The 26,293-nt window shown below is 32.8% G+C and overlaps 1 protein-coding gene and 1 long non-coding RNA gene across 2 annotated transcripts in view; one reads left to right on the top strand and one right to left on the bottom strand.

The window, feature by feature from the left end:
• Positions 1-18,314, bottom strand: part of LOC133171835 (lactase/phlorizin hydrolase-like) — a gene marked incomplete at its 5' end in the record, with an annotated part of 28,635 nt that extends 10,321 nt beyond the window's left edge. The window contains 29 exons of the mRNA XM_061306633.1: positions 220-350; positions 1,545-1,904; positions 4,179-4,363; positions 4,463-4,586; positions 4,787-5,008; positions 5,313-5,475; positions 5,584-5,841; positions 5,950-6,071; positions 6,161-6,508; positions 6,605-6,789; positions 7,875-8,004; positions 8,682-8,924; positions 9,038-9,221; positions 9,504-9,761; positions 10,182-10,312; positions 10,576-10,905; positions 11,034-11,218; positions 12,024-12,150; positions 12,279-12,503; positions 12,970-13,153; positions 13,220-13,480; positions 13,791-13,921; positions 14,106-14,435; positions 14,555-14,739; positions 14,973-15,102; positions 15,214-15,640; positions 15,757-16,014; positions 16,763-16,893; positions 18,182-18,314. Of these exons, the coding sequence (XP_061162617.1) occupies positions 220-350; positions 1,545-1,904; positions 4,179-4,363; positions 4,463-4,586; positions 4,787-5,008; positions 5,313-5,475; positions 5,584-5,841; positions 5,950-6,071; positions 6,161-6,508; positions 6,605-6,789; positions 7,875-8,004; positions 8,682-8,924; positions 9,038-9,221; positions 9,504-9,761; positions 10,182-10,312; positions 10,576-10,905; positions 11,034-11,218; positions 12,024-12,150; positions 12,279-12,503; positions 12,970-13,153; positions 13,220-13,480; positions 13,791-13,921; positions 14,106-14,435; positions 14,555-14,739; positions 14,973-15,102; positions 15,214-15,640; positions 15,757-16,014; positions 16,763-16,893; positions 18,182-18,314 (6,081 nt within the window). The remainder of the gene's footprint in view (positions 1-219; positions 351-1,544; positions 1,905-4,178; positions 4,364-4,462; positions 4,587-4,786; positions 5,009-5,312; positions 5,476-5,583; positions 5,842-5,949; positions 6,072-6,160; positions 6,509-6,604; positions 6,790-7,874; positions 8,005-8,681; positions 8,925-9,037; positions 9,222-9,503; positions 9,762-10,181; positions 10,313-10,575; positions 10,906-11,033; positions 11,219-12,023; positions 12,151-12,278; positions 12,504-12,969; positions 13,154-13,219; positions 13,481-13,790; positions 13,922-14,105; positions 14,436-14,554; positions 14,740-14,972; positions 15,103-15,213; positions 15,641-15,756; positions 16,015-16,762; positions 16,894-18,181) is intronic.
• Positions 18,315-21,112: 2,798 nt separating this feature from the next.
• On the top strand, positions 21,113-23,085 carry LOC133171972 (uncharacterized). The gene is made up of 3 exons (XR_009718895.1): positions 21,113-21,483; positions 21,685-21,861; positions 22,660-23,085. It is a non-coding gene; the product is annotated as an uncharacterized LOC133171972 (long non-coding RNA).
• Positions 23,086-26,293: the final 3,208 nt, after the last annotated feature.

The following is a 26,293-nucleotide window of genomic DNA, read 5'->3' as shown; positions in this document are numbered from 1 at the left end:
CTGAGTGACTCAGGTGACCTAAAAAGGAAATAAATACGTTTACAAAACTTTGATCTCTGTTTTAATTTCATCATCTCTTTCAATTTCAAATACTATTTGGAAAATATACATTATTTTATTCATGTCAAGATTTAAAAGATTGAAAAGAATCTTTCTATATGGGACCTTGTTACACTTAACATCAATTTACACTTGATTAGGATGATTTTAATTACATACCTTTATATTTTTTAGAAGTTGGACATCTTCTTTGTATTTATGATAACTGTCACAGGCAACATTCCCCGTGTCATTATTATCAATATGACCAGGTTGTTGAGTAAAAACATCCCATATGCTGAGTCCCTTCCCTAAGTATATCAAAAATTAAACTTTACCTTAAATTTTATTGCTGATTTTTTCCCCATTCATTAACATTCAAAGATAATGAATTGTGTTTGCTAATCATTTTTTCCGCAGGGAATCAAGTTTATGATATTCTTTATGCTTGTAATGTTAAAGGTAGGTTACACATCAGACTTCAGTTTTTTTTTTCTTGACAGGGGATTTTAAATAATTTTTTCATCCATTCGGAAAATATATAACGTTAAAACACAGGTTTTAAAGACACAGTATTTTGTGACGTAAGCTTTTCAGGACGAACTAGCTAAAAGTGTAAAGAATTTACACTTTCATTGTGTTTTGGATTGGCTTGCCAGTATTCAAACACGTAAAGCTTGATTGATTGTATTTCGTTTTACGTCCCATTCGAGAATTTTTTACTCATATAGAGACGTCACCACATACCGGTGAATTGCTTCAAATTTAGACCTTTTCTCAGCTCTCAGGACCTTTTTGCAGCTAGGGATCTTAATCGTGCCAACACCTACCGTGACAGGGCCTCGGTTTTGAAACTGTCATTCAAAAGACAATTTTCACTTAGAATTGCCGAGCAAATGCTGGAGGAACAGTTGCTACCTATTTTTTATCAACTAAGGTCTGTCGCGGTCGGGGCTTGAACCCACGACCTTATCCGAACACGTTACGAGAATACACTCCTGAATAGAATTGAATATACATAATATACATGTATACAAAAGGATACGAACTATCATATAAGAAGAAAAATAAATCTAAAATTATATTTCTCCTTACCTCAAAACTTCTTCTGAATTTTAAAGATATTTTTATCCTTTTACGTTATGGGTTCAGAAATTTCAAAAATGGTAATTTAGCTTCATTTGAATCGCTAGATTTAATTATTGTTATTCTAGCTAGATGCTTACTTGAAATTTAATTCTTGAAATGACTGACTGTATAGGTTCATGTCAATAAGACGAAAGCTAAATTATAGTGTAAAAAGGGTCAAATTTAATACCTTCTCGACCAACCTCATGCTCACTAAGAATCTTCACAAATTTATAATATAATAAAAGATATTAAAAATATTCTCAGCAAAATATCTACTAAAGGGAGGTATGTCCATCCTTAATGATTACATTTTGTATTTCTACCTAAATTTTTTTTGACGATTTTGCAAACTATATATGTTATTCATTGAATACCATCTGCGTTCCATCCTCCTTCTACCTGGTATGCAGCTGTGGCTGTACTCCAGGCAAATCCATTTGGGAAGGAACCATGGTACATTTCGTGCTCCTGTGGCAAGGGTCTGTAGGGATAATTCGGATTAAATTCTTCAGACTCTGGCGGTACGGTGTGTGGTTTCCCCTTCTTGAAGCCGTTGTCTTTGATGACCTCTGTGTAAAACCTCGCTGAAGACTTTCTAGTGCGTGGTCTGGCAGGGTCGTTGAAGTCCACGTGATATATTCCATATTTGTGCTTGATGTTTCCTGTGTAGTCTACATCATCCATTAAACTTTTAACGCTGAACCCAGTTACGTTGCAATCGTCCAATCTTATTGCTAAAAAGTTAAAGTGGTATATAGTTACTTCAATTAATGTACTTAAAATAAAATATACTCTACTTAATTTTTATATAAAACACAAAAAATGGCGAAGTCGTGTATCTTTAATCATGAAAGAGTTGTGATAACTTTTAGAAAATATTTTTTTCAGACATCCCAACTGGCATTTGGACTTACTGGTATTGCTGAAAGACGGTAAAAAGAGGTAAATTTTACCTATTAGTCATAAAAAGTTAGCATTCACTTTACCACGTAAAAATTACGACTTTCCTTATGCTTAGTCTTACACTAAGTTCAAAATGTACAGCATACGTCCTTGTTTGAGAGTTTCTTTGTGAAGCAAATGTATTCTTGTAATTGCCAAAAAAGTGCAAGCTTTCAATAGAATGGTAATATTAATAAGATAGAATAACCTATGTAGTACACTGTCATTAGTCTGGTATGATATCAGCTACAAATACATTGATTCTAAAATCTACTTTCAATAAGCATGACGTACAAGCAAATATATCCCTTTTTGTCTTTCACTTTTAAAATTAAATGTTACATTGACAATATTTTTAACACGCAAACAAATAGGATTATAATAACAATGTCTTATTGATCAAAGAAGCAATATTTCCAAAGAGCTAGGTTCACTTTATGCATAAAATGGCCCTGTAGATATACCAATTTATTGACTAACACCTTATGTTCCATAAACATCAAGATAAAGTAGAGACTAAGTGCTATCATTTCCTAATTAAAAATTTTCTCCTTTAAGTCCAAGTCATGGAAAACAAGCTTTATGGAATTGCAATGTTCTTGAATTTTAAGGAAAACAGGTATATTTAAGTACTTTCAGAGAAGAAAAATAATATGAACGCACCCTCTGATCTAAGAAAATAAAACATGTTTTGTAATCCTCAGAAAGGGTTCTATCAGTAAATAATTGCATATTTTAGATCAGAGGTTGCGCTCTATATTAAATATCGAAAAAATAGCTTTAAAAATTGGCTGTTTTTGTAGAATTGTTCAGAATATGAGGAAAATGACGCATTTCATGACGTCATAATGCATTGACTAGCCAGAAAATTACGTCATTTTTGGTAGATTCGCAATCGCCAAATATCTAAATGAAATTTAATGCACTGTCAACTAAAACTAAGCAGTTTCAGTTTTTCAGAAATTCACAGCGCCAAAAAAGGCCCGAAGTGAACCTTGTTCGTCTGTTGACTAAATCTCCATTATGGAAAGGCAATAAAGGAATTACTGAAATACTAGTACTTCGTTAGAGAGTCAACAACTTTGTTCCATTCAAAATCAAATGAACACTGTTTAGGTTGTGTTGACATTAATATTTTTTTAAGATCAAAATATTATATACTAATCAAAACTTCTAACCAGTTTGTCTAATGAACATGTTCATGTAGCAGTGTAGTCTTGCAATTATGCTATGTAGCTAGCTGTCACATCTAAAAATTGTTTCAATACACTCACATGTAATTCTTATTTTATCATTATAATTTATTGCATTTTTAACATCGCTATTTGATTTTGGTTGAATTAATGATGAAATTAATGGAAGAGCCTTATTCTGCAAATGACCACAAATAATTTTTTCGACAGCTTAAATCCAGATTTCTCGTACGCGAAATCGTCATTAACTATCTTAAAGAGCAGTGGTTACCCAATGTCTTAACTATTGACAATTCAAGTCAGCCTCACTTCGGGTCACTTGAAACGTCCGGTACAATACATTGACACCTTAATAATGACGATGAAATTGCCTGGCTAGCAACCTGGAAATCTTTTTATTTGTGAATAAATGCGAAATTAATTGTAACCAAAAATTTCTCATGGTAACAAAAATGGCGATAACTGCAGATAATATTGCAAAAACTAATCTCCTTTATGCTGCAACCATCTTGCATTATACTAATGGCTCTCGCTCTCTCCTCTGTGAGCATACGCTGCATTTTATTCAAAATGTTTCGTGTTTTTCGGCAAAAGACCTGTTTAAAGAACCGAAAACAAAAATCAAAGAAAAATTTTCTTATTACAATGCACGAGCAAGAGTTCTCCTTTTATGATAAAATCGATAAATAGATTTTTTGAGCGATTTTCTTGATCTTAAATAATCGAGTGTTACTGATAGAAATCTTTAGTAAATGTTGGTATTGTAGTACCGTATACGACAAAAGCTATTGAAAAAAATAGGGTGGCGGGTTAGAAGTTTTGATTAGTATATTAAGGTAATTTTTGGATATTGTATGATATTTTGAGATATACCTTTCAGAACTTCATCAATATATTCTTTATAGAACTTGGTCCTTATATTGTCCTGCAGAGTTCCTGTATCATCAGGAAATCCGACCTCTGTTATATATACAGGTGCATTTTGGTAGTTGTCCTTTATCCAGTTTAATACCTTCCTCAACCCAAAAGGTGCAAATCTTATGGCGTCTTTGCTGCTTCTACAAAAATAATATAAAAGATTTCATGATAATAATATTTGGGTTTGTTGCCAGGAGAGTATATTTGTATAATTTCTATTTACATGTAACTGTATATACTTAATCCACGAGGAATTGAAGCTGATCTCCGTATCCGTTTCAAATTTGAATCCTTCTTCATTGTTCTCTCTATTTTTTACTTTTAACGTAGATCGAAAATTCAAACCCAGAAAGTCTGATGAACCTACAAATATTTAGATGTGTCATAATTGAAACATGTTTGTCATAATTGAGTTAGAAAATATTAGACACTGTCCTTTGAAAAAAAAAAATTGAATACAAGACCACAACAGGTTCAAAGTGTGAGTAAAGTTTACATTTTTTCGGCTGAAAAGGCGAGAGCTCCTTGAATAAACATTAACGTTTAACTATGATATCACCAACCTTTTATCCAGGTTGTTTCATAATCTGTAAACGTTGGCAAAGATCGTTGTTTCTTATGCAACATTGCTTTATGAAGAGTCGAATAATCACCGTCGATAAATATGGGGTTGGCAAACCAACCGAGAGAATGTTCCATTTCTCTTCTGTTAGAATCAATATCTGCAGGATCAGTTGGGGTATTCGGTTCAAACCAATCGGCACTCAGTGAAATTCCAACAAAACCTAAACCGCAGTAACAAAACCAATGTATTGTTTAACCAAGTCCACATCTCTTTAGGACACAACGACTCTTTTATACTTAGTTAACTTGATTTCTTTTCTTTTTTAATGAGGATTCTTCATAAGATGAACTTTAAATAAAAGCAACTTTGATACTCCAAACAGATCAAAATGTAAGACAAATCAAAACTGAAAATTATGTAAAAGAAAGTCACTTCTTTTTTGGAGTGTCATTCATCCTAAGGCAATCATGTCGATCAAAAAACCCTGTTAGAGAAGTATTTTTTTTTTATCTTTTCTAACTTACCTTTCTGTGTGTCCTTGAATTCACTCTGGTAGAGCTTGTATACAAGAGCGTGTGCTTTAATTAAGTTATGTCCAATAATATATGGATCTCTATAATACGTATCTTCACCGGGCAAACCAACAGACACTGTATAAGGGTCATTTATTGTTATCCAGTACTTCACCTAAAATGACATTAGTTTAAAAGTACATATATATTAATTAACTGAACTACTTATATTCCAAAGAGAAAAGTTTATAATACATCTACATGTATCTACTGTACTAAATACCCGATATCCAAATTCTGTAAAAAGAACTCTAGCATAATCCACAAACAGCTGTGTCATCGTTGAATTTTTCCAGCCACCTTGATTGTACAAAATCTCTGGCATGTCAAAGTAATGCATTGTAACTACAGGGGTAATACCAGCATCAATAAGGGCGTCAGTAAGGTTTCGGTAATATTGAACTCCGAGAAGGTTTATCTCACTTGCATTACCCCTGGGCAGTATTCGGCTCCAGGATATAGAGAAGCGAAAATGGGTAACCTGTAGGTACATTTAGTATACACATGTAGAATTGTTACATGTACATTTATTTCATTTTGAGAAAATATACTGAGACTCAAACGAAATTTGTATAAAACAGTTATTTACATTTGTTTCTTTAAGAATCCTCACATCATCGTTAAAGTTATGATAACTGTCACATGCAATGTCTCCAAGAGTAGAATCAAAGTCACTGTGAACAAAATTATCGATATTGCTAATTCCTTTTCCTGTAAAGAGACAAATCATTTTAGATAAGTTCAGCGTAATTTTAAGCTTAAAAGTAAAGAAATACTTATAATTATTGTTGACATGTCACCATCTTTGTTCCAAGCCCCCTCTACTTGATATGCGGAAGTAGATGCTCCCCATTTGAATCCATCAGGGAATTTTCCATTGTAGAACGTGTTTGCGTAAGGTAGTTCTCTATACACTCCTAATTCTTTTCCTTTTGTAGGCGAGGTGGCTGCATCCTCCAAAAACCCATTGTCATTGATTAAGTTGTTGTAGAATACAGCAGACAGCTTAGGTGTTCGTGGTCGAGATGGATCGCTAAAATTCACATAATGCATACCAAACTTTTCAGCATAACCCGTGTTCCATTCAAAGTTGTCCATAAATGACCATGCTGTATATCCCTTGACGTTGCAGCCGTCCAGTCTTATAGCTACAAGGAAAAAATGAAATGAACAAACCTTGTACCCATGTGCAAAACGTTTAAAGTCAAATGATAAAAAAAGGTAATTGTCTATTTAGATCTTACCTTTCAGCATCTCGTTTATGTAGTTTCTATAGAAATATACACGGTTGTAATCTTCTAGTGACCCGTTTCTATCAGAGACTCCATTTTCCGTGATGTATACAGGAATATTATTATATGTATTTTTGACCCAGTTTAATACCTTCCTGAGACCAAATGGAGTTACAAAAAGCCATGAAGACCCAGAACTACAAGGTGAAAAGTGTAGTGTATTCTTTTATTCATTTTAAGTTTCTCCGTGAGAAGTAGGTTTAAGATACTTCAACCTGAAGCAGAAGAATTTAAGTGAAATTCATTTAAATATTACAACGTACTACCAGTAGCATAAAACTATTCCTCTCTCTATGAATTAATTTTTTTATCGGAACCTAAACATTTTTGAAAAAGTATACTTAAATGTATAAAATAAGAAACAAAAATTTTGTAGGAAATAATAAAAGTTTTTATTTCAGCTGCTTTATCAAAAGAACTTCTATCACAATTTTTAATGTTTTTTTTTAATAAATCCATCATTTTATTAAAACTAACAGCAGATAGTGAAATTATTATACTGGAAAAAACGGATTGTACATTGTTATAATGATTTTCAAACACTAGGCTCATAAATCTCGCTAAATGTCTAGTCAAATATGTTCGAAACAAGAATAATTGTTTTATACAAGCTACTGTTAGGTATTTTCATAACATATATTTACTGAAGACAAAAATTCAGATGTATACAAGGTATCGGTACTGGCAAGTTTTTTATGATTTGATTTTATGAATTAATATAAGATATTCTATATACACATAGGTTTATTTCGAGGTCACTGTCTTCAATTCGTCTCTCTAAGTCATTTTTCTCAATTTTTAAAATTTGCTAGTTATTTGTAAATTATAATTGTAAACTCATTTTTTATATATATAATTTTGTTTAATATGTATGCATGTATACATGTATAGCATAGCTTTGAAAAAGAAGCGTAAATGACGCCAAAGCATGCATCACGTAGCTTTAATGCCACTTGACTAGTAATTTGTCCCGACGAAATCAGTGCACTAACTAAAGATAACCATTTAATACAATACATGATTGCTTTATAGGAATGAAAGCGTTTAAGTGTCAAAATTAATATTTAAATTTACGATCCATGCTATTTTGATATCTCAATGTCGAGAATTTTTTTTAACTCTACCTCACATCTTTTAGTAACATATCCTAAATATAATTTCCAATCTGTCCTAAAGACAGGTATCTAAATTACAAAAAAAAAACAAAACAAGATTTGCTTACCCTAGCCACTTTGGGTCGTTCTTACTTCCAATATCTTGATCCGCCCAATAAGAAATGTCGCTAATATCGTTCTTTTGGGGAAAGGTATAAGATGAAGAATAGTGGTTAAGACCAAAGAAATCTGCCGTTTCTGAATGAGACATGAATAAGAGATATGGAATAAAAATCTTAAAAACTACATTTCCTTTCTGTAAATAAATATATTAAATCCAGAAATGAAATGGCTGTGTTTGATGGTTTAATTCATCAGTATTTGTATTGATGAATCTAAAATTCATGCTAATTCAATGGAACAAAGGGTCAAAGATTAATAAATAAGCAATACTTTCAAATCAGAAGACAAATGTTTTATATTTTTATCAGTTAAAATTCTTTTATTCTTATATCTTGTACAAATCATCTTATGCCTTTTTGTGCTGTTCCGTCCTATAAAAAGTTTGATTTATTATACATTCATATATAATTCAATTGTTTGCCTTAGCTGTTTGGAAACGTAGGTAGAAAAGAAAAAAAATAAAACAAAATCCCCTTTATTTAACAATCACGGGCTTTTTTGTCATTTTTTTTTATTTTAAACCATGTAAGGTAGAATACTTCAAAATTTTATTTAATGGCTGGGTAAAACATATCTTTTGAAACACGGTTTTAGCATGGAAAGATTTATATTAGCTTTTTTATTATTTTATTTTATTTTATTTTTTTTTTTTGTTATTTTTTCAAAGAAAATGTAAAAATCATTTTATTTTCAAAAAAAAAAAATTAATTTTGGTGTAGCATTACTCCTTAAATTCTTAAATAGGTTCATACGATTGATCCTCTGTTTTTCCTCCTCTGAGAACCTAGGTAGACGTGACTCTGAGAGGTTCTGAGCTCTGCTCTTCTCTGCTACCTTCTGTACCATTATGTCAGGGTAGTTGCCATTCACGTATATTGGATTAAGAAACCATCCAGCATCGAACTGAAGCCTTCTCTCCGAGGCTTCAATGTCATCAGGGTTAAAAGGATCCAAAGGTTCCGCCCATCCTATGCTGTACGTGATTCCATATTGACCTACAGACAATTGGATGAAGGTATTTTTAAATAGTCTATAAAAGGTATAAAGAAAATAATTGTCACTGTAATTTATTACAACAGCTTAAGTGTATGAGAATTCAAAGAAATACCATTCTGGTGGGCGAATTTGTCTTTGAGTACATGATATCCTTCAGCGTGGGCTAGAATGATGTTTCGTGTCACTATGTATGGGTATGTGCCCGGGTGGCCACTTCGGCCCGGTGCCATTCCACCATTTCCATAACAAGTCCAAGCAGTTAATCCAGGTTCATTAAAGGAAATCCATAATCTTACCTATTCAAATTATTATTCTACTTTTATTTAACTTTTGAAAATATACAAATCAGACATTGATAGGTAAGAGAAAATGTGCACTGTTTGAGTTCAAAATAAAGGTTTGGATTAACATGAAAACATCATAGAACAATTATATAAACAAAAAAAATTAGTCATCTGTAATTATAACTACATATACCTATTATCACTGTGATACTATTCTTTTTCCAATGCAAATAGGTTATCATCATCAATAAATGTACAATTATTAAGCAAGATTTCTATTTCTCTCTAACTTACCCTGTCGCCAAACTCCCTAAAACATACTTCTGCGTAATCTCTAAAGTGATAGACGGTGCTTTCGTTCAGCCAACCTCCATCGTCTTCCAATGCCTGGGGTAGATCCCAGTGGAATAAGGTTACCATGGGTGTAATGTTATATTTGATAAGTTCGTTGATCAGATTGTTATAGTAGTTGATCCCTTCTTGATTGAGACTCTCCTTTGTACCATCAGGAAATATCCGTGGCCAAGAGATGGAAAAACGGTAGTGGGAAACCTATAATTATAATGAAGTAAATCATTCCAGATTTACTTTCTTTCTCTATATTCATTCAGAATTTTTTTAAAAAAGCTTCTTTTTTTCACGGAGATTGTAGACTGATTTATTTCCCACCGAGATTAAGACTCATCATAAGTATAAAAAGCAAACTATCAATTTTAAGACGATCTTTGTAGAGCTCAAATGTTTTTTGAATAGAAAAATAAATTATGTACTATTTAAGTTTATGATAGATTGACAAAGGCAGGTTTGATTGAATACCGAAAACTGCCAATTTGAACCTTTAACTTAATTTAACTCATGTTCATATAAATCCATCCAAATAAAGATTGGTTTGTTTTGGATACAATTTGAGATTTCAAGAAAAATTTTTAAAAGGTCGAAAATATCTGTTTTATTTCGTTTCTTAAATATTACCCCAAGGTTTCTTAGTAGCTGTACATCCTCTTTGTATTTGTGGTAACTGTCACAAGCTACGTCACCAGTGTCATTTTTCTCCACATGTTTGTATTCATGAACCCACGTATCCCATACACTTGGCCCTCGTCCTGATGAAATATAAAGAGCTTAGATTCACCTAATCCGTAAAATGACCATGTCCATATACCAATTAACTGGCAAAGATCCAATGTCCAATTTCAAATATCAATATAAAGTAGAGACTTTGCGCTTTCATAATAACACGTTTCAATAACTGTATTTAAAAAAAACACCTGCATGACTGCTTGCAACGAACCGTATATTGAAATTTGATTTCTAAAGTCTTTTTTTAACATGTTTGTATTTTTATTAGCATAATAAAGTTTTGTACCTCCCTCGTTCCATCCACCCTCTACTTGGTATGCTGCAGTGGCTGCACTCCAAACAAATCCTTCGGGAAACGTGTCGTAATAAAACTCACTCTCTAGAGCTGGTGCTGTTCCCCGTCCTCCAACACTTGTGTATCCAGGTTTATAACCTTTCTCACGCACGAGCTCTTTGTAAAATCTTGCAGATGCTTTAGGAGTTCTTGTTTTGTTTGGGTCAGAAAAATTAACGTAATGAAGCCCGAAACGTTCAGCATATCCTCTCCGCCATTCAAAGTTATCCATTAACGACCAGGCCGTATATCCTTTTACATTGCATTTGTCTAATTTCATAGCTACAAATTAAAAATCAAATATGGCATAAAATATTTTTTTTAATTTAAAGATTTAATGAATCATGGCGTATTACTTGATAAAGCAAAATGTTGAAGTGCAACAACTTATATTTAATGCAGTTTCTTGCCTTTCAGCATTTCATTTATATAGGTTCTGTAGTAATGAATTCGGTGAAGATCCGCTAAAGATCCGTTGTTATCCGACACACCATTTTCGGTTATATAGACAGGGAAATTGTTATAGTGAGTCTTAATCCAGTTCAACATTTTTCGGAGACCAAACGGCGTTACCTTTAGCCAGTCCGATCCAGATCTACAACAAACCAGATATATGATGAAACCAAATCGCTATACTGGTGTAGACATAATGGAGAAAAGTTGTATTTTCGCTTGAAACATTTTCTCTTCCAATTTTACTTCTCAGTTTTTAAATTTAGAAATATTATCTTTTTAAATTAGACAGAAGAAAGCAACACGTAAAATAACTTTTAAGTATCCGTCGAATGTTTCAGAGGTTTATTTAATTGCAAACTCTAGACCATGTTTTGAAATTAAAGTCATCAAATCTTAAAAAATGTCTTCTTTTTTATGATATATATACATAAACATTCTAATCATTGAAATTTGTTAAAGTCTATATATTGAATAATGTAGTTTATTCATATGTGAGTCGATATGAATAGAAAGTTTAATTTTAAGTCATTTGATTTATTAGTATTTCATTGGCGAAATGGATACCCTATCTGATGGGTGCCACACCTTTATTTTATATACCCCTAGTTTTGTCAGTCGGATTAAGTGGTCTGAAGAACTGTGGGCTTTACAATATCATTTAGCCCGTTTCGTCCGTTATAGAACTATATACCATCATCAGTAAAATATTGGAACGAAAACTTTAAGTTTTTATTACACGGTACCAATTCAAGATATATGTACTTAAATAAACCGTCATTATAGATATATACATAAGAAACTTACATAGAAAAAAACCCAGACAAGATACATGTAGATTAATTCTCTTGCTTTTAAAACTTTCAAATCGCAATAATAATTTTATAGTTAACAATAGCATTAAGAGCAAAATATACAAAATATGCATTAACTGATTCAGAGTTTACCCGATCCAAGAAGGATCTTCTTTTGACGAGGTTCCTTTGTCGTCTTCGAAACTACGATCTGTTCTGGATTCGTCAGGTCGCACCAGACTTGATGTATAAAAGTTCAGTCCCAGAAAATCTGCCGTACCTGTTATTAATATAATTGTTCTCGGCAATTATTTATATACAGTATTGACTATTTCATTATAATTATCATAACATGATAATATAAAGTAGCTTTTTCAAATTTTAAATACATGTGCTCAGTTTATTTACCATTTATTTTCGCTGGCTCTTCAAATTCAGGTAATCTGCTTGTACCATCACTATTGTTTGCTATTCTATCAATCATGACTTGTGGATAATTCCCGTTCACCAAAATTGGATGAGCAAACCATCCAAAGTTAAACTGGATGTCTCTTTCAGATGCTTCAAGATGATCTGGGTTGTACGGATCTTCAGGCTCTGCCCACCCAACATTCAGCGTGATCCCAACTTTTCCTGTAGAATTTTTTTATAGGAACAAATTTTTAACTTGGAACAACATGGATATCTTTGTGTTTGAAAATAAACTGAGAACAAGTCCGCCTCTAGCCTTTCGAAAAAGATCTGACAAAGATGATCAGTAGGAGGGGGCTCTCAGAATTAGATGATTTAAAAAAAAAAACATATACTTAAGTCACTTACCATGGAATCTAGCCAAAGAAAATTTATATTGCTTACAATGAAATTATAGTCATTTAGTTTTTCCCCTTAGGATTGAGAAAATTAAATGTATTTTATTTCACACAATGTAATAGAGAGAAAATAATTAAGAGACGTTAAAGTCACGGGGAAGCAACAGCCACATACATGTGGCTACATGTATCTCTAAAACGTTTCTTTATGTACTTGCAGTTTTTAAACAAAAAGATGTGTATCTTTCTTTAACAAAATTTTTGCCTCCACAAATCCGGCTAGAAGATACCTTTTTGACTTGGTCTGTATTTGGTGTTGTACACATGGTAGGCTTCGGCGTGGGCCTGTATAATGTTATGTGCTGTTATATACGTGTTACTTCCTGGACCCTTTTTTCCTGGTGGAAATGTTCCGACACCGTAACCAAGGTAGGAGACGATCCATGGTTCATTGAATGTAATCCATAGTTTGGTCTAAAATATAAAATTATTGTATATTCGACAGCTATACACAGGGATCATTATCATAAGTATTTGTACCTTGTTTCCATATTCACTGAAGCAAAAGTCAGCGTAGTCTCGGAAGCGGTTCACGATAGATTCGTTCATCCATCCTCCCTCTTTTTCTTCCAGGGCCTGGGGAAGATCCCAGTGATAGAGTGTGATCATTGGTTCTATACCAGCTTTTTGCAGTTCGTCTATCAGGTTGTGATAATACTTCACGCCCAGTGGATTTTTACTTTCTTTCGTGCCGTTGGGAAATACTCTTGGCCAAGAAATGGAGAACCGGTAGTGTGAGACCTGTTGTTTAATACGTGTAAATTTTGAAAGAAGCATAAATTTTTTTTAATTTATAATATTTGGTAAAAATCCAAAAATATTGTCTTATATTTTGGCATTCATTCACTTATTCAAAAACAACTTCTTTATTATAAATTGAGTAATTAGCTTTATAATTTATATAATAAGCTGCTAACATGGTTCTTCATAAAAGAAAAATCATGATGGGATGCAAAATCATCTAAAATATGCGACATTAGTATCTCATTAGTAGATTTAGCCTTCGATGTTCATTATCAAGCATTACAATTGCTTTGACGAAATAACTTACTCCCAGTTCCTTTAGAAGACGGACATCCTCTTTGTATCTATGGTAACTGTCACAAGCTATATCACCATTGTCATTATTATAGATATAATCTTTCTGGTGGGCTGCTACATCCCAAATACTTAGCCCTCGCCCTACAAATACAAGTGTTCACTTAATACATATCATCAACGTTAGACCATCTATCTTTGCAAGGGATTTTCCGATGAACACCTCTCATTCTAGCAAATCGCAACTGTTAGTGAAGATGAAGGAAATCTTGACAATTACATTTCTTTCTTTGAACTTTATTTTTTGTGAACGCAAACATTCCCTTACCATCTTCATCCCATGCTCCCTCAACCTGATAAGCAGCTGTTGCCGTGATCCATGCAAAATCTTCCGGAACCGTGTCATAAAAAATCCCGTTCTCGTGTGCAGGAGCGATACCACGTCCCCCTTTACCGGTGTAACCTGGCTGGAATCCGTTCTCCTGGATAAGTTGTTTGTAAAATCGTGCAGAAGCTTTCGGCGTTCTGGTTCGTTTTGGATCAGTAAAATTGACATTATAAAGACCAAATTTTTCACTAAATCCTCTTGGCCATTCAAAATTGTCCATAAGTGACCAGGCTGTGTAGCCCTTGACGTTGCATCCATCAAGATGTATAGCTACAACAATACATTATTTCCAAAGTGATATAGTACCCTCTCCCCCCCCCCCCTCTCTCTCTCTCTCTTTCTCCTAGTATACAACAATCAAATGTTTGAATAGATCTTCCAATTTTTACCTTTTAATACCTCGTTGATGTATAACCGGTAATAATTTATCCTCCACGTATCCACTAAAGAACCGTTATTATCGGACACGCCGTTCTCTGTGATTATGACGGGTGTCTTGGGGTACTGCTTCTTTATCCAGTTTAGTATCATCCTCATTCCATAAGGGACTACTTTTAACCATTCAGAACCAGATCTGATCACAAAGGCAATAAAAATTAAAAATCCCGACTTTTTTCTGTAATTGCTTAGGGAGAAAAAAAAACATGATAATATAATATAAATTATCTTGTTTGGCAAGAGTGGTTTCGAAAAGAAACAAAATACATTCAACAAAATAATTGTATTGGCTCAAGGAGAACGACATAAACATTAAGACTTCTACAATTGATCTACCTACACATTATAAGTTGCTGACAATATATTTACCGTGCCCATGATGGATCCGCTTCCGATCGCACATCTTTATCAGCATCATAACTCTTTACTTCCGGTGGAATTTTAATGGGGGATACCAAACTAGTTGTGTAATGATTCATTCCCAAGAAATCTGCAGAACCTGTTTATAAACATTCGCACATTACATTACTGTAATCATCTGACTGTTACCAACTCTTACTATTGTCAAGAGAATGAAAAAAAAAGTTTATTATTCTTATCGCCTATTTACCAGTAATGGCAGCTTTATCTTCCTTCGTAAATGTAGGTAGCCTTGAATGTGAGTATCCCTGTGCCTGACTTTTGTTTCCAATTTGATCTTTCATTACTTGAGGGTAATCGCCATTCAACAAAATCGGGTGTGCAAACCATCCTAATTCAAACTGGACAGCTCGATCAGAAGCAGCCCTATGAGTGGGATCCGATGTGTTTTTAGGCTGAGCCCAACCGATGTTGAGGGTAATACCAACCTGGCCCTTTTGACTTCTCTTGTAATCTTTTTTATATATCTGGTAAGTGTGGCCGTGTGCACGAATAATGTTATGAGCTGCTATATAAGGTTTCTCAGCTGGTTCGTTCAAACCAGGTGCCATGTTACCTCCGCCATACCCGAGCCATGCCACTACCCAAGGTTCGTTAAATGTTATCCAGTGTTTTACCTGAGTTTGACAATACATAAAACTAGTAATTTGTACAACATCATATAGTCATATAATATTCAATAAAGTATTGGATATTAGATGAAAAGGATAAACTTAAAGAATCTGATTTTAACCTTGCTTCCATATTCATTAAAACAATAATTCGCATATTTAACGAAGTGGTCAACAGTAGTTTTATTGAGCCAGCCTCCTTCATTTTCCAGGGCCTGTGGTAGATCCCAATGGTAAAGGGTCACCATGGGTTTTATCCCTGAAGCCTTTAAGGCGTCTATTAGACGATGGTAGTATGCTGCTCCTCTTGGATTGAACATCTCGTCTGTTCCCAGTGGAAATATCCGGGACCAAGATATTGAAAACCGATAATGAGAGACCTGTGAATATAGGTCAAGAGACGCAACTCCAAAAATATAAATTAGTACAATAAACTTAATTTCACAGAAATGAGTGTTCAGAAATTGGATGACTTCCTTTCTGATATGTGTTATATAAAAGAAAGGTCCAGAATTTCAACGATTTTTTTCTTCAACGACAAATCATTATTGTATATATTACTGTCCATTTTAGATATTATGGGATGCAAACATGTATTTCTAATCCGAGTAGAGAAATTCTTTCAAATCTTCAAATATTTTAGTGAAATATATGGTGAAAATCGAGACAATTAACAATTTGCCATTTGAAATCAACAAGCATAAAAGAAGCGTCCCGTATTTAGCAGTGAACTGCTTAGAAAATGTAAATGAAATATTCTTTTTCATATGTCAGTATATTTACAGTTCTGAAGGTAGGACATTAATTTTACAGTATATATTTTACAGTACTGTAGGTAAGACATTGCCATTATACATTATTAATTAATTAATTTTACAATATTATTTTTACAGCACTGTAGGTAGGACATTTTTGTCTTTAGTTTTGATCTTTCATCAAAGAACCCGCCATTTTCACTTAATTGATGAAATTTGTCTGATTTATTCAATGCTAAATCATGTTATGTTTTGAAATATACCGGATGTGTCACGGCATGATGAATTGAAGCTTAAATAACCTGAATTTAAGCGGGCCTGATGAAAATTTAATCGATCAATAAAATAGTACTAAGAAAAAAATTAAACTTGCCCCAAGTTCCTTGAGCATTTCTACGTCTCTGAGATAGTTGTGGTAACTATCGCAGGTTATATCACCGGTGTCTCCATTTAAAGTACGACCAGGTAGGTGAGAAAATGTGTCCCAAATGCTGGGTCCTCTTCCTGTTCAAAAATTAAAATAATGTTAAGGTAGTCCGATCCTCAGGTTCTGAAAATCAGGAGTTGAGTAATTGAAAATGCTCACAAAAATGTCTCTGAATTCTCAAAGTAATGTGCGTTTACCCATGGTACACAAAGCAATATTATAGTTAATCAATTTCATATCATGCTAATAAACATTGATATCTAAGGCTAGATTTCAGGAAATTCGATTTCTCTAAAATTGTATTTATTTTTGTACTTTTATGGGCTACAAATGTCAACTTCATACAATTTCAAGCTTTAATTTGAGACTTTTATAATTAAATAATAATTTTAAGTTGTCTTTCATGGTTAAGGAGCGGATATACTTAATTACAGCTGTTTTAAACATTCATTTAAAAAAATATACATTTCAAGTGCAATCATGATTATCTTCTATGTATACCAAAAAACAAATTCCCCCTTTTCAAAAAAGGGAAATCTATTAAATCTTAAAAAGACACTTTGATTATAAAAAGAGTTTTTGGTGTATCATTTCTGGCTGAAAATTATTTAGACCCTTTGATTTTTATTCGTTCTTTAGAAGGGCGAAATTCAGTTTTCAATGGTAGGAAGACCGTTCTACGGATGGAGTATTGGGAATGCCCCCTCCCTCCCCCTTCCCTACACAAAAGAGAAGAACATTAGCCATATTATTCATTTTCAGCTTGCTTTTACTGCTGAACATCAATTCAAGTGCTATATTTGTGTAAAAATTCAGATATACCCAATTACATAGAGAAATAAAAGTTTGGTTTCACAAGTAAATTTCATTTAATTCAAGCAATTTCACCTATTGATTTTAAAATGTAAATGATGTGGACTCTTCAGTGTGCTACGAGTGTGTGACTTGAAATTTCAGTAAAAAACTGAGGTTTATCACATGTTTACTCCTTTTTATAATGGATATAGCTCGTAGGATATCGTTTTCATATCCACGGTTGTGACGTCTTAATGGTTTTTGAGTGAATTTGTATAAAACAGTGTAAAACATAAAATAGTGAAAACGTAATAAAAAGAATCTCCTATGGTTTATGGTTAGATAAGGTTAATGGTTATTCAACTCGTTATTTGTTTTTATACCCTCGCCAAGTCTCGGGGATAAAAACACACAACTTGGATGAAAAATCATATCCAACCACAAACCATAGGAGATGCTATATTTATCAATTACGGTATAAAATAAAAAAATCTTCAAAATCCCTTATATAAAATACAGTTGCCTTAATTTGAAAATCATAATGCAAACTGTTGGTAAAAAAATGCCTACCATCTTCATTCCAGGCCCCCTCTACTTGGTAGGCAGCGGTGGCTGCGCTCCAGATAAAGTCATCCGGGAACTTCTCATAGAGAATACCACTATGGTTCATTGGATAAAACCCGAGCGCTACACCGGAAGTAGAACAAAATAGAATGTGTTACTACTGTAAATCAGGACTAAAATGGGCATAACATACAACACATGATCACAGCTAATATACAAAGTATAGCTTTTCTTTGAGTCTGTAATAGGTGGTACAAAGGAAATTAAATTTCAGTTTTCCTTCAATCATACCAAGATATATTCGCATACTATATACAGTCATCTCCTTTGTCATACAGTTTTGTTGTCATTTGGCCATTATCATCTATAGTCAGTAAAACATCTAAATATGACAAAGATGTGATAGACTCTGTGGTGGTTTTAATTTCGAGTTTACTGGTATATGTCGAGTCCAATAGAAACTTCTTGGACCTATCCGACAAGCGGAAAAAACAGCCTCGAATGTATTACGGTACTTAGGGTCTATAACAAACTGCTTTTTCAAACCATTTATATAAATGCAGAGAGACTTCTTATCTGTAGAAAAATGGAGCTATACCAAATTGAATACAAGGATATAACCTTAAATATACTTCAGACGAAGTACATGTATTCAACTCTGTCTAGCCAGAACTAAAATTGATAGAAAGCGGCTCCGTTTTGTTTAAAATTTGATTATCTGGTGATGTACAAGTATATACATTCGAGATGTTGTTACGATTTGGACGGAAAGACCTGAGAATTATGTTGCGATAGATATCAAATCGACATACGAATGAAGGTAACTATTGTTTATTAGTAAAACTCGTTGTCGGTTTATCTAAATGAGGAGTTGAAAGCCACTGTAACAGTTTTCTTCTCTCCATTCTCAGTTTTTGAATAATTTCTGCAAAAATCTACTTCTGCGTCCCGTAGAATCAAAAGATGCATACTATTTTGGAGAAAAGTATAAAGATTGTATGTTGCACTAAGTGCATAAACTATATTAAACTGCACGGGAGAGTAAGGGTCGATGTTGAAGGATAGTACAGTGTATATGTAAATAAATCCACTTTTGTCCAATGCAGAGTATGTATCCACAAACCTGCAGCTAAACAATTGAACGTGAGCAGTGAATAAAAAAAGTCAATATCCACACGTTAGGACTACTGATCTATTAAAGTTATCTACATTCAGTTATGAATTCACATTTATTAGTCTGAAAAACGGGTTAGTTTGGTCGTTTAAAACAAAAATGTCTGCTTGCCATCTCTCAGGATGAAAAAAATTGGGTAGGTAGATAGGAGAGAAAAAAAATCAAACGTTTTCAACACCAATGCTGATTTTTCAAATTCTATTGAAAATGAAAATTACGGAACGAACTAAAAGAAAGTCGTTTTCTGTAAGATTAAAAAAAATGACTTGGGCCATGTTAGGCAGTCGGTCGGGAGAGGGCAAACAGACAATTATTGAAAGATGCTCTTAAATACATTTTGATAAAAAGAGTTTAAAAGATGATAATTCAACGAAATAGTGGAGGGTGAATTGAATCTCAATAGGTAGTTTTCGACCGGCCTGAATTAAGCAAGAGTTATTTCCCCTTGGTCGCCATGTTGGAGGTATACAAGCCCGAATTCCTTCATTATTCAACCAATTAAAACTTGTCATACTGGGCAATTGGATAAAGATAACACAATTTTTCTTACAAATTTATGTTTACTCAAGCTTCCTTTAAAGGTCATATGAAACAATGTCCAGAGCATTTTGGGTTGTATACGGAAATGAGTTCATCTGAGCTACTTTAATAAGCCTGAAATTATATTTTGAATTTTTTATGCAAGTTAGCGGCAGCAGAGTCGATCAAAATTACTCGACTGCAAAAATGAACTTCAACTAGCGCGGCTTATCTCCCTTTGCTTATGACGTCAGTAAGACCCAGTCGTACATTCAGTACTAACATTTATATAACCGATCATGTCTTTTGCAGCGTAAATTTTAAGAAATATCATTATTTAGGCTAAAACGTCGCATAAATATACGAAATTTAAACAAGATAGTATTTGTCTTTTAACATCCTACTGCATATTTGCAAGATATTAGTATGTTTTATCTGTGTAATTTATTGTCGTCCTTCGAGACTTCAATCGACAGAGAGAGAGTTGATACTACAAAGAGAGGGGGTCTGTAGTAAGTGAATATAGACGCTGTCAAATAATTTACAATTGAATAAATTTCTTACATAAGAATACTGATGATTTGTTTTCTGATTAAATTTTTAAGCCATGATTAGATTATGCTATCTAGGTACTCTGTAGCACGCGCATTTATAAAGCTGAATTCGATTGACCGCGCTGTGTGTGAAAGTGCAACTAAGCCTGCATATAAATGATTTCATTTATTTAGGCCAGAGTTTTTTTTATTTTCTGTTTAACGGGAAGCGCCGACCCAATTTTTTCAAAATACCGAAAAAAAATAAAAGAGGTCAATCTCACTTTTATTTTTAAAATGTCCGCCGACTGTGTCATTTTTTAATGGTTTGAAATAAAATCGGGTTTGTTGAACACCATATTTTTAATGAATCATGTAAACGTTTGACATAGCTTGTGTTAATCAAACTCTATTACGAGTGTCTTGCTGATTACGATATCGTAACCAGTTTAAAGAACTAGTTTATTGCAATTTCGCGGGTTCTATCAACAAACAAAAATGTCATTTCGAGACATTTATAGATAAAAATGACGGGATAGTAATAATATGTTGACGGTGCGACCGTTGGGGCGAGCGCATTGTTCACTTCATTTTAAGATCCGCCTCTTCAAACCGCACGAGACATTTGGAACGTCTAGACTGTGACGTCACATGACGTATGTTAGCTGCATTTCCATAAACAAAGTTTAAAAGTGCACATATTTTAACAAAGAACGTTTAATCTACTATCTGCATGCAATATCCATTAAATTAAGGTGAGTTTATTTTTTGTGAAATTTTAGTTGTTGTTACCGCGTGAATGAAGTTAGCAGCGAGAACAAGAAGCGATGCATTGTGGGTCAGAATTACTGCGGAAAAAAATTCTATTGAATGAATGTGCAGTAGTCCGAATTTTCTCTTCGCCCAGGCGTTGTCGTTAGAGCTCGCAGTGACGAGCGGCGCTTTGCGCCGCTCGCTGCGCTCGCTATTAAATCCATTGGTGATTAAGACAAAAAAGATTCTGAAATTGGAGTGAAGGCATCAACAACCTAAATACACTATATGCACACTGAACTGTGGAACTTGTGTCCAAAGAATTGGGGGTAAGTAATAAATTTTCTGTTACAGTTGTTCGATGGTTAACATTTTTTAATACGTTTTCTTTCTTCTTATAAAGATGTTTATATTGTATATTTAATTTGATCACATAACAAATTGAGGTAAAATTCGCGGTAAAATATAATTTTACGATGAATGGTATTTAACTATATCAGGGACTTAAAATGACGATTAAAATATTTTAGATACAAGTCCATGTCTGCTTGGTTGAATTAAATGAGACCAGGATTCCAACAAAATTACGAGAGTTGGAAAAGAATATAACTAACGCTGACAAGTGACAGCTAATTGGAGTTGCACACATTTTCCTGTGGAAAGGTAGAGATAGAAAGAATTAAGTCAACAAATTGTCCAAGAAGAAGGTACAGTTTTGACTTTATTATGCCCTAAAAATTTAATATCTTCAAAAGGTTTTGAAACTTGCTTAAATATTAGTTGAGTATATGACTGTGACAAATCAGGAAAGAATATGGAATGGAAGAGTACCATTCTGGAAATATGACGTCATTAATTTGATGCATTTCTCTGTTTTAAACAGAAAAAGCCTCAAAATGACCCATTTCAAGGGTTATTTTCATTAAGAAAATAGTGTTCACAGCCGTCGCCCACTATAATTTTCGGATATGTTGTGTAAAATTCTTTGAAAAATCACATATCTCAAAATCTTTGTGGGCGATGCCTGTGGACAATATTATCTGAAAGAAATTTCTATGGAAAAATGGTGTCTTCTGCAACTTTTTAAGAAAATACGGGAAAATGCACATATTTCTGACGTCACAATTTGCATTTAGAAGATCATGTGAGAAAAATGATTTGCAAGATCTTTCTGCATGGAATTTCAATGATTCAGAAAGCATGAGTTTTAATTTTTTACATCACTTTCATTTTTAAGAAAACCACAGGGCAAGATTTGTATTGAAACCATACCTTGTTCTTTAATATTTTAAATGCAAATTGAACAAAGAATAAAATTATTATATTTATTATATAAGAAATGTGTTATTATCAAAAACTCTCTTAAAAAATGTTCTGTATCTTCATTTAGAAAAGAAAAGATCTCATGTAAATACTGTTTTTTATCTTCTACTTTCTAAGATTTACTACATGTATTTGATTTTATTAATAAAGTATCTTAAAGGAACATTGCAATTTTTGTGCAGTTTGATTTCTTGGTGGAGACCCAACCATTTGTGAAGAGTTCAGAAGACTTCCAAGATGACTTTGCTGTTGTTCATCAAATAATTTCTTCTGACAAATTCCATTCTGAACCTCAAGAATGTGTTAGCCCTATACTAGGAACACATTGTCAAGTTAGCTATCAACCCAATCTCTTTCTCAAGACTTTAGTTTAATCATAATATATGTAGTTTAAAACATTTCTTATCATTACTTTTATAATTTTTATACAGTAGGAGATGACCACCAGAATACATCTATAAATTTTTAAGCAGTGTGGATTTTTCTGTTATCCATGTATCTAATATTATTTTGCTGTATAATAATACAAACTATAAGATTTTATTGTTTTGCTTTCATACTAGAATTTACAAGTGTAATTAACCACAGTAGGATGACACATGCACATAGTTAGTTGTATCTATTTTCCATATTTGAAATCCAAATAAATGATAAACAAAATTTATGGTGTTTTCTTTCATTTTTCAACATTTTATATAAAAAAAATTCATACCATTTTTGGGTTTTATTTTTTTTATGGTCTCGACTCGACAAATTTTGAACTTTTTATTTTTATTTTATTTAGCCCCCTCGACCCGACTTTTTCTTAAAAATTCCCGTTAAACAGAAAATAAAAAAACTCTGGCCTTATGGGAAATGAAATGATTCTATTGCTTTCCCCCGTTCTCAATCACTTTTCTCTCTTTGGTTTTCCATGTCTCGATGACCCCCCTCTCTCCGTATTTTTTTTTCTTACCAAAAAGTCGGTACATATACGCATAACACTGTAACTATTATCGTAATAATTTTAAAAAGTCAGACATTAAACGTAATTCTATCTATGTAATCCTATTTTCTGTATGTATATATTTACAGACAGTTTATTTTAACACAGAATATTATATAGTCTGGTTTTAAAAAAAAATTGAACTGTAAAAGTATTAATTTTGAGAATTAATTATTCAGGTTCAGTCTCGCAAATAATGGGGGCATGGATTTTTTTAACTGATCAATTTATGCACGAAGTGTATGAGTATTTTCAAACTGCAATTGCTCAGTCAAACTGTTAGAAGTATCAGCACCGTAACATTACAGTGTATGTATATACATGTACATTCTCGTAATGCAGGTAAGTTTTGAGCCATTTTTTTTAAATCATGCTTCTTGTGACAGCAAAATTACGTTGATGTCGTCATTAACCCCTATTTCTATATTGTCTTTACATTAGTCCTCGTGTTTCAGATTGCAGAAAGCGTGCATTCAAATACGCCGACTTTTCATTGATCCATGTTTATCATGAACTTCAATATCCCCGTGTTAATTTGGGAAAAAAAGGGGGGGGGGGTTACTCTTGAGCTACATATTTTTCCCTCTCAATATATGACACAACTTTACAGATTTTGCATGCCCATTAAATTTGTTATTGTAAGAAGCTTCAGGTCAATGTTAATTAATTACGCTGTTTTTGTTGTTAATTATACAATTTTACTAGGAATGGAAAAAAATATATCATATACGTATCAAACAAAAATAAGAAGATTTAAATTGTTTCTAAAGTATTAATTTAAAATAAGTAATCATAGTTGGAGAAGAAAAATCTTGATTTCTACGGGGTATTCATCAGGATCATCCTACGATTAAAAGCTCTCGTTTTCAGTTGCTGTGTCTAATTAACTATTAGTTCAAATAGAGTAAACTGTACTTTAGAATCAGATAGCTCATCTGAATACATAATCACATTTATACCCACAAAAATGACTAAAATTAACTCAATAAAATACGGTAAATTACACTAGATCTAATGCGTTATTTACATCAATGGGTCTTTGTGACGTAATAAAAACACAAACTCAAGAACGATAAGCGGGTAACAAATTTATCAAGTGGACAAGTTTAGGCCTTCATTTTTCAGTTAAGCAAAGGCAAAATTTTTTTAACTAAACGTGATTTGACATTCTTTCATACCAGTCTTTATGTTTAAAAAGTAAAATCCTAGTGTTAAGAATCGTTTCATATGACCTTTAATTCGTAATTTAAGTAGTTAAAATATTTTTGCTCTTATATTACTGTAATACAAGTTTAAAATTTGTTGCTCAAAGAGGAAAATTCGCTAGTTGGACCTCCAATATGGCGGCCAACGGGAAATAACTCTTGCTTAATTCAGGCTAGTCGAAAACTACATGTACATGTATCTATAGACATGGACAGTGAAAGAGGGTTGTCCCAGAAATACGTGAACATTTACAATATCTTTTGTGTCACTAATATTATAAAGTTAAAAATTGGCATACATCATGATCAACATTTTTTTTTAATAACACATGAGAATTTCAATGAAATATCTCTATAAACAACATTTCCCTCTCAGGTAAACAAATTTCACAAATCAGTTGTCGGCGCGACATTTACGACGTCAAAACATAGCTCGTGGCGTTTGTGAATTTGTTCTGAAAATGTGCGTCTTATAAAATTCGTTTAAGCATAAATTCAGCATTTTATTAAATTTTCGTAAATGAAAATGCAGATTTTACCATTTTTCATTTGCAACTGGGAAAATTACTTTACGTACTAATATACAATTCTGAAGTAATGAATTGGAATTGTGGTCATTGTAATTCTTTATGCTTGATAAAAAGTATATTTTTTTTAAACTTTTGACACGATAGGAATTTTCTTACCTTGACTGAAAAAAATATTCAGGATATAATAAAGAGAAAAGTGTCCCACGTGCATTGCTCCTGCCATTAATGTATGAGCTGGTAAAGATACGATCGACCTCGTCCCGAGTGCGCCTGATTATAACCTTAAAACTACCGGAGACGAGTTTATTTTACAAAATATCTAGAACACAGGTAAAGAAAAAGCAGACACACCACCATCAAACAGATAGTTTGTTAGTTATGCTTTACAAAATGTTATATTCTGGTGTCCAAAAAATGCACCCGACGTCAATTAAAGTGTTGGTATATTTTAGATATTTTTAAAGTATGTTAAGCCTTTTTTATTGTATTAAGAGATACTTTTATAATCATTTGATCAAAGTTTGTCTTGGATTAAATTCTAAATTCCATAGTTTCCATATCACGATCTACGGGGAGATAAGACATTGACAAATTAATACATCGTGATTTATATGTTGCAGAGTTTCGTAACGGAAAATACTGCTTGTATTAATACAATTCAACAATATATATAAGAAACATACACTTCAGTTTTCAATGGGATGTGTATTCCTGTAAATATTTCAAATTTAATCGTAAAATTAAAAAAAATTACTAGCCGATCCTTAAACTTGAAATTTGAAAAAAATTAAATCATAAATCACAGCAATTATGCAATCCAAAACCAACACACAGTGTAAATTTGTCACGTGTTTGATGTTTGATAAATGTATGGGAAATGAATGAGCAACTGGAGATTTCAACATAGAATACGGATCTTTACAGATTAAATATACGATAAGACTTACCAAAAGTAAATACCCAGTACGTCTTGATACAATATATCATTCATTCATAAAAGCGGAATCTGTACTTAAGAAAATCAAATAATCATCCAACACCAAAAACAAACAAATATACAAATATACAAACCAAAATACGAGAAAACTGTTCATTT

Source organism: Saccostrea echinata, unplaced genomic scaffold, assembly GCF_033153115.1.
Source record: "Saccostrea echinata isolate AGI-Se365-2 ecotype Australia unplaced genomic scaffold, CSIRO_AGI_Sech_v1 ptg000054l, whole genome shotgun sequence".
NCBI classification, from domain to species: domain Eukaryota; kingdom Metazoa; phylum Mollusca; class Bivalvia; order Ostreida; family Ostreidae; genus Saccostrea; species Saccostrea echinata.
The sequence above is the reverse complement of the archived record's forward strand: the minus strand, read 5'-3'. Positions and strand labels throughout refer to the sequence as shown.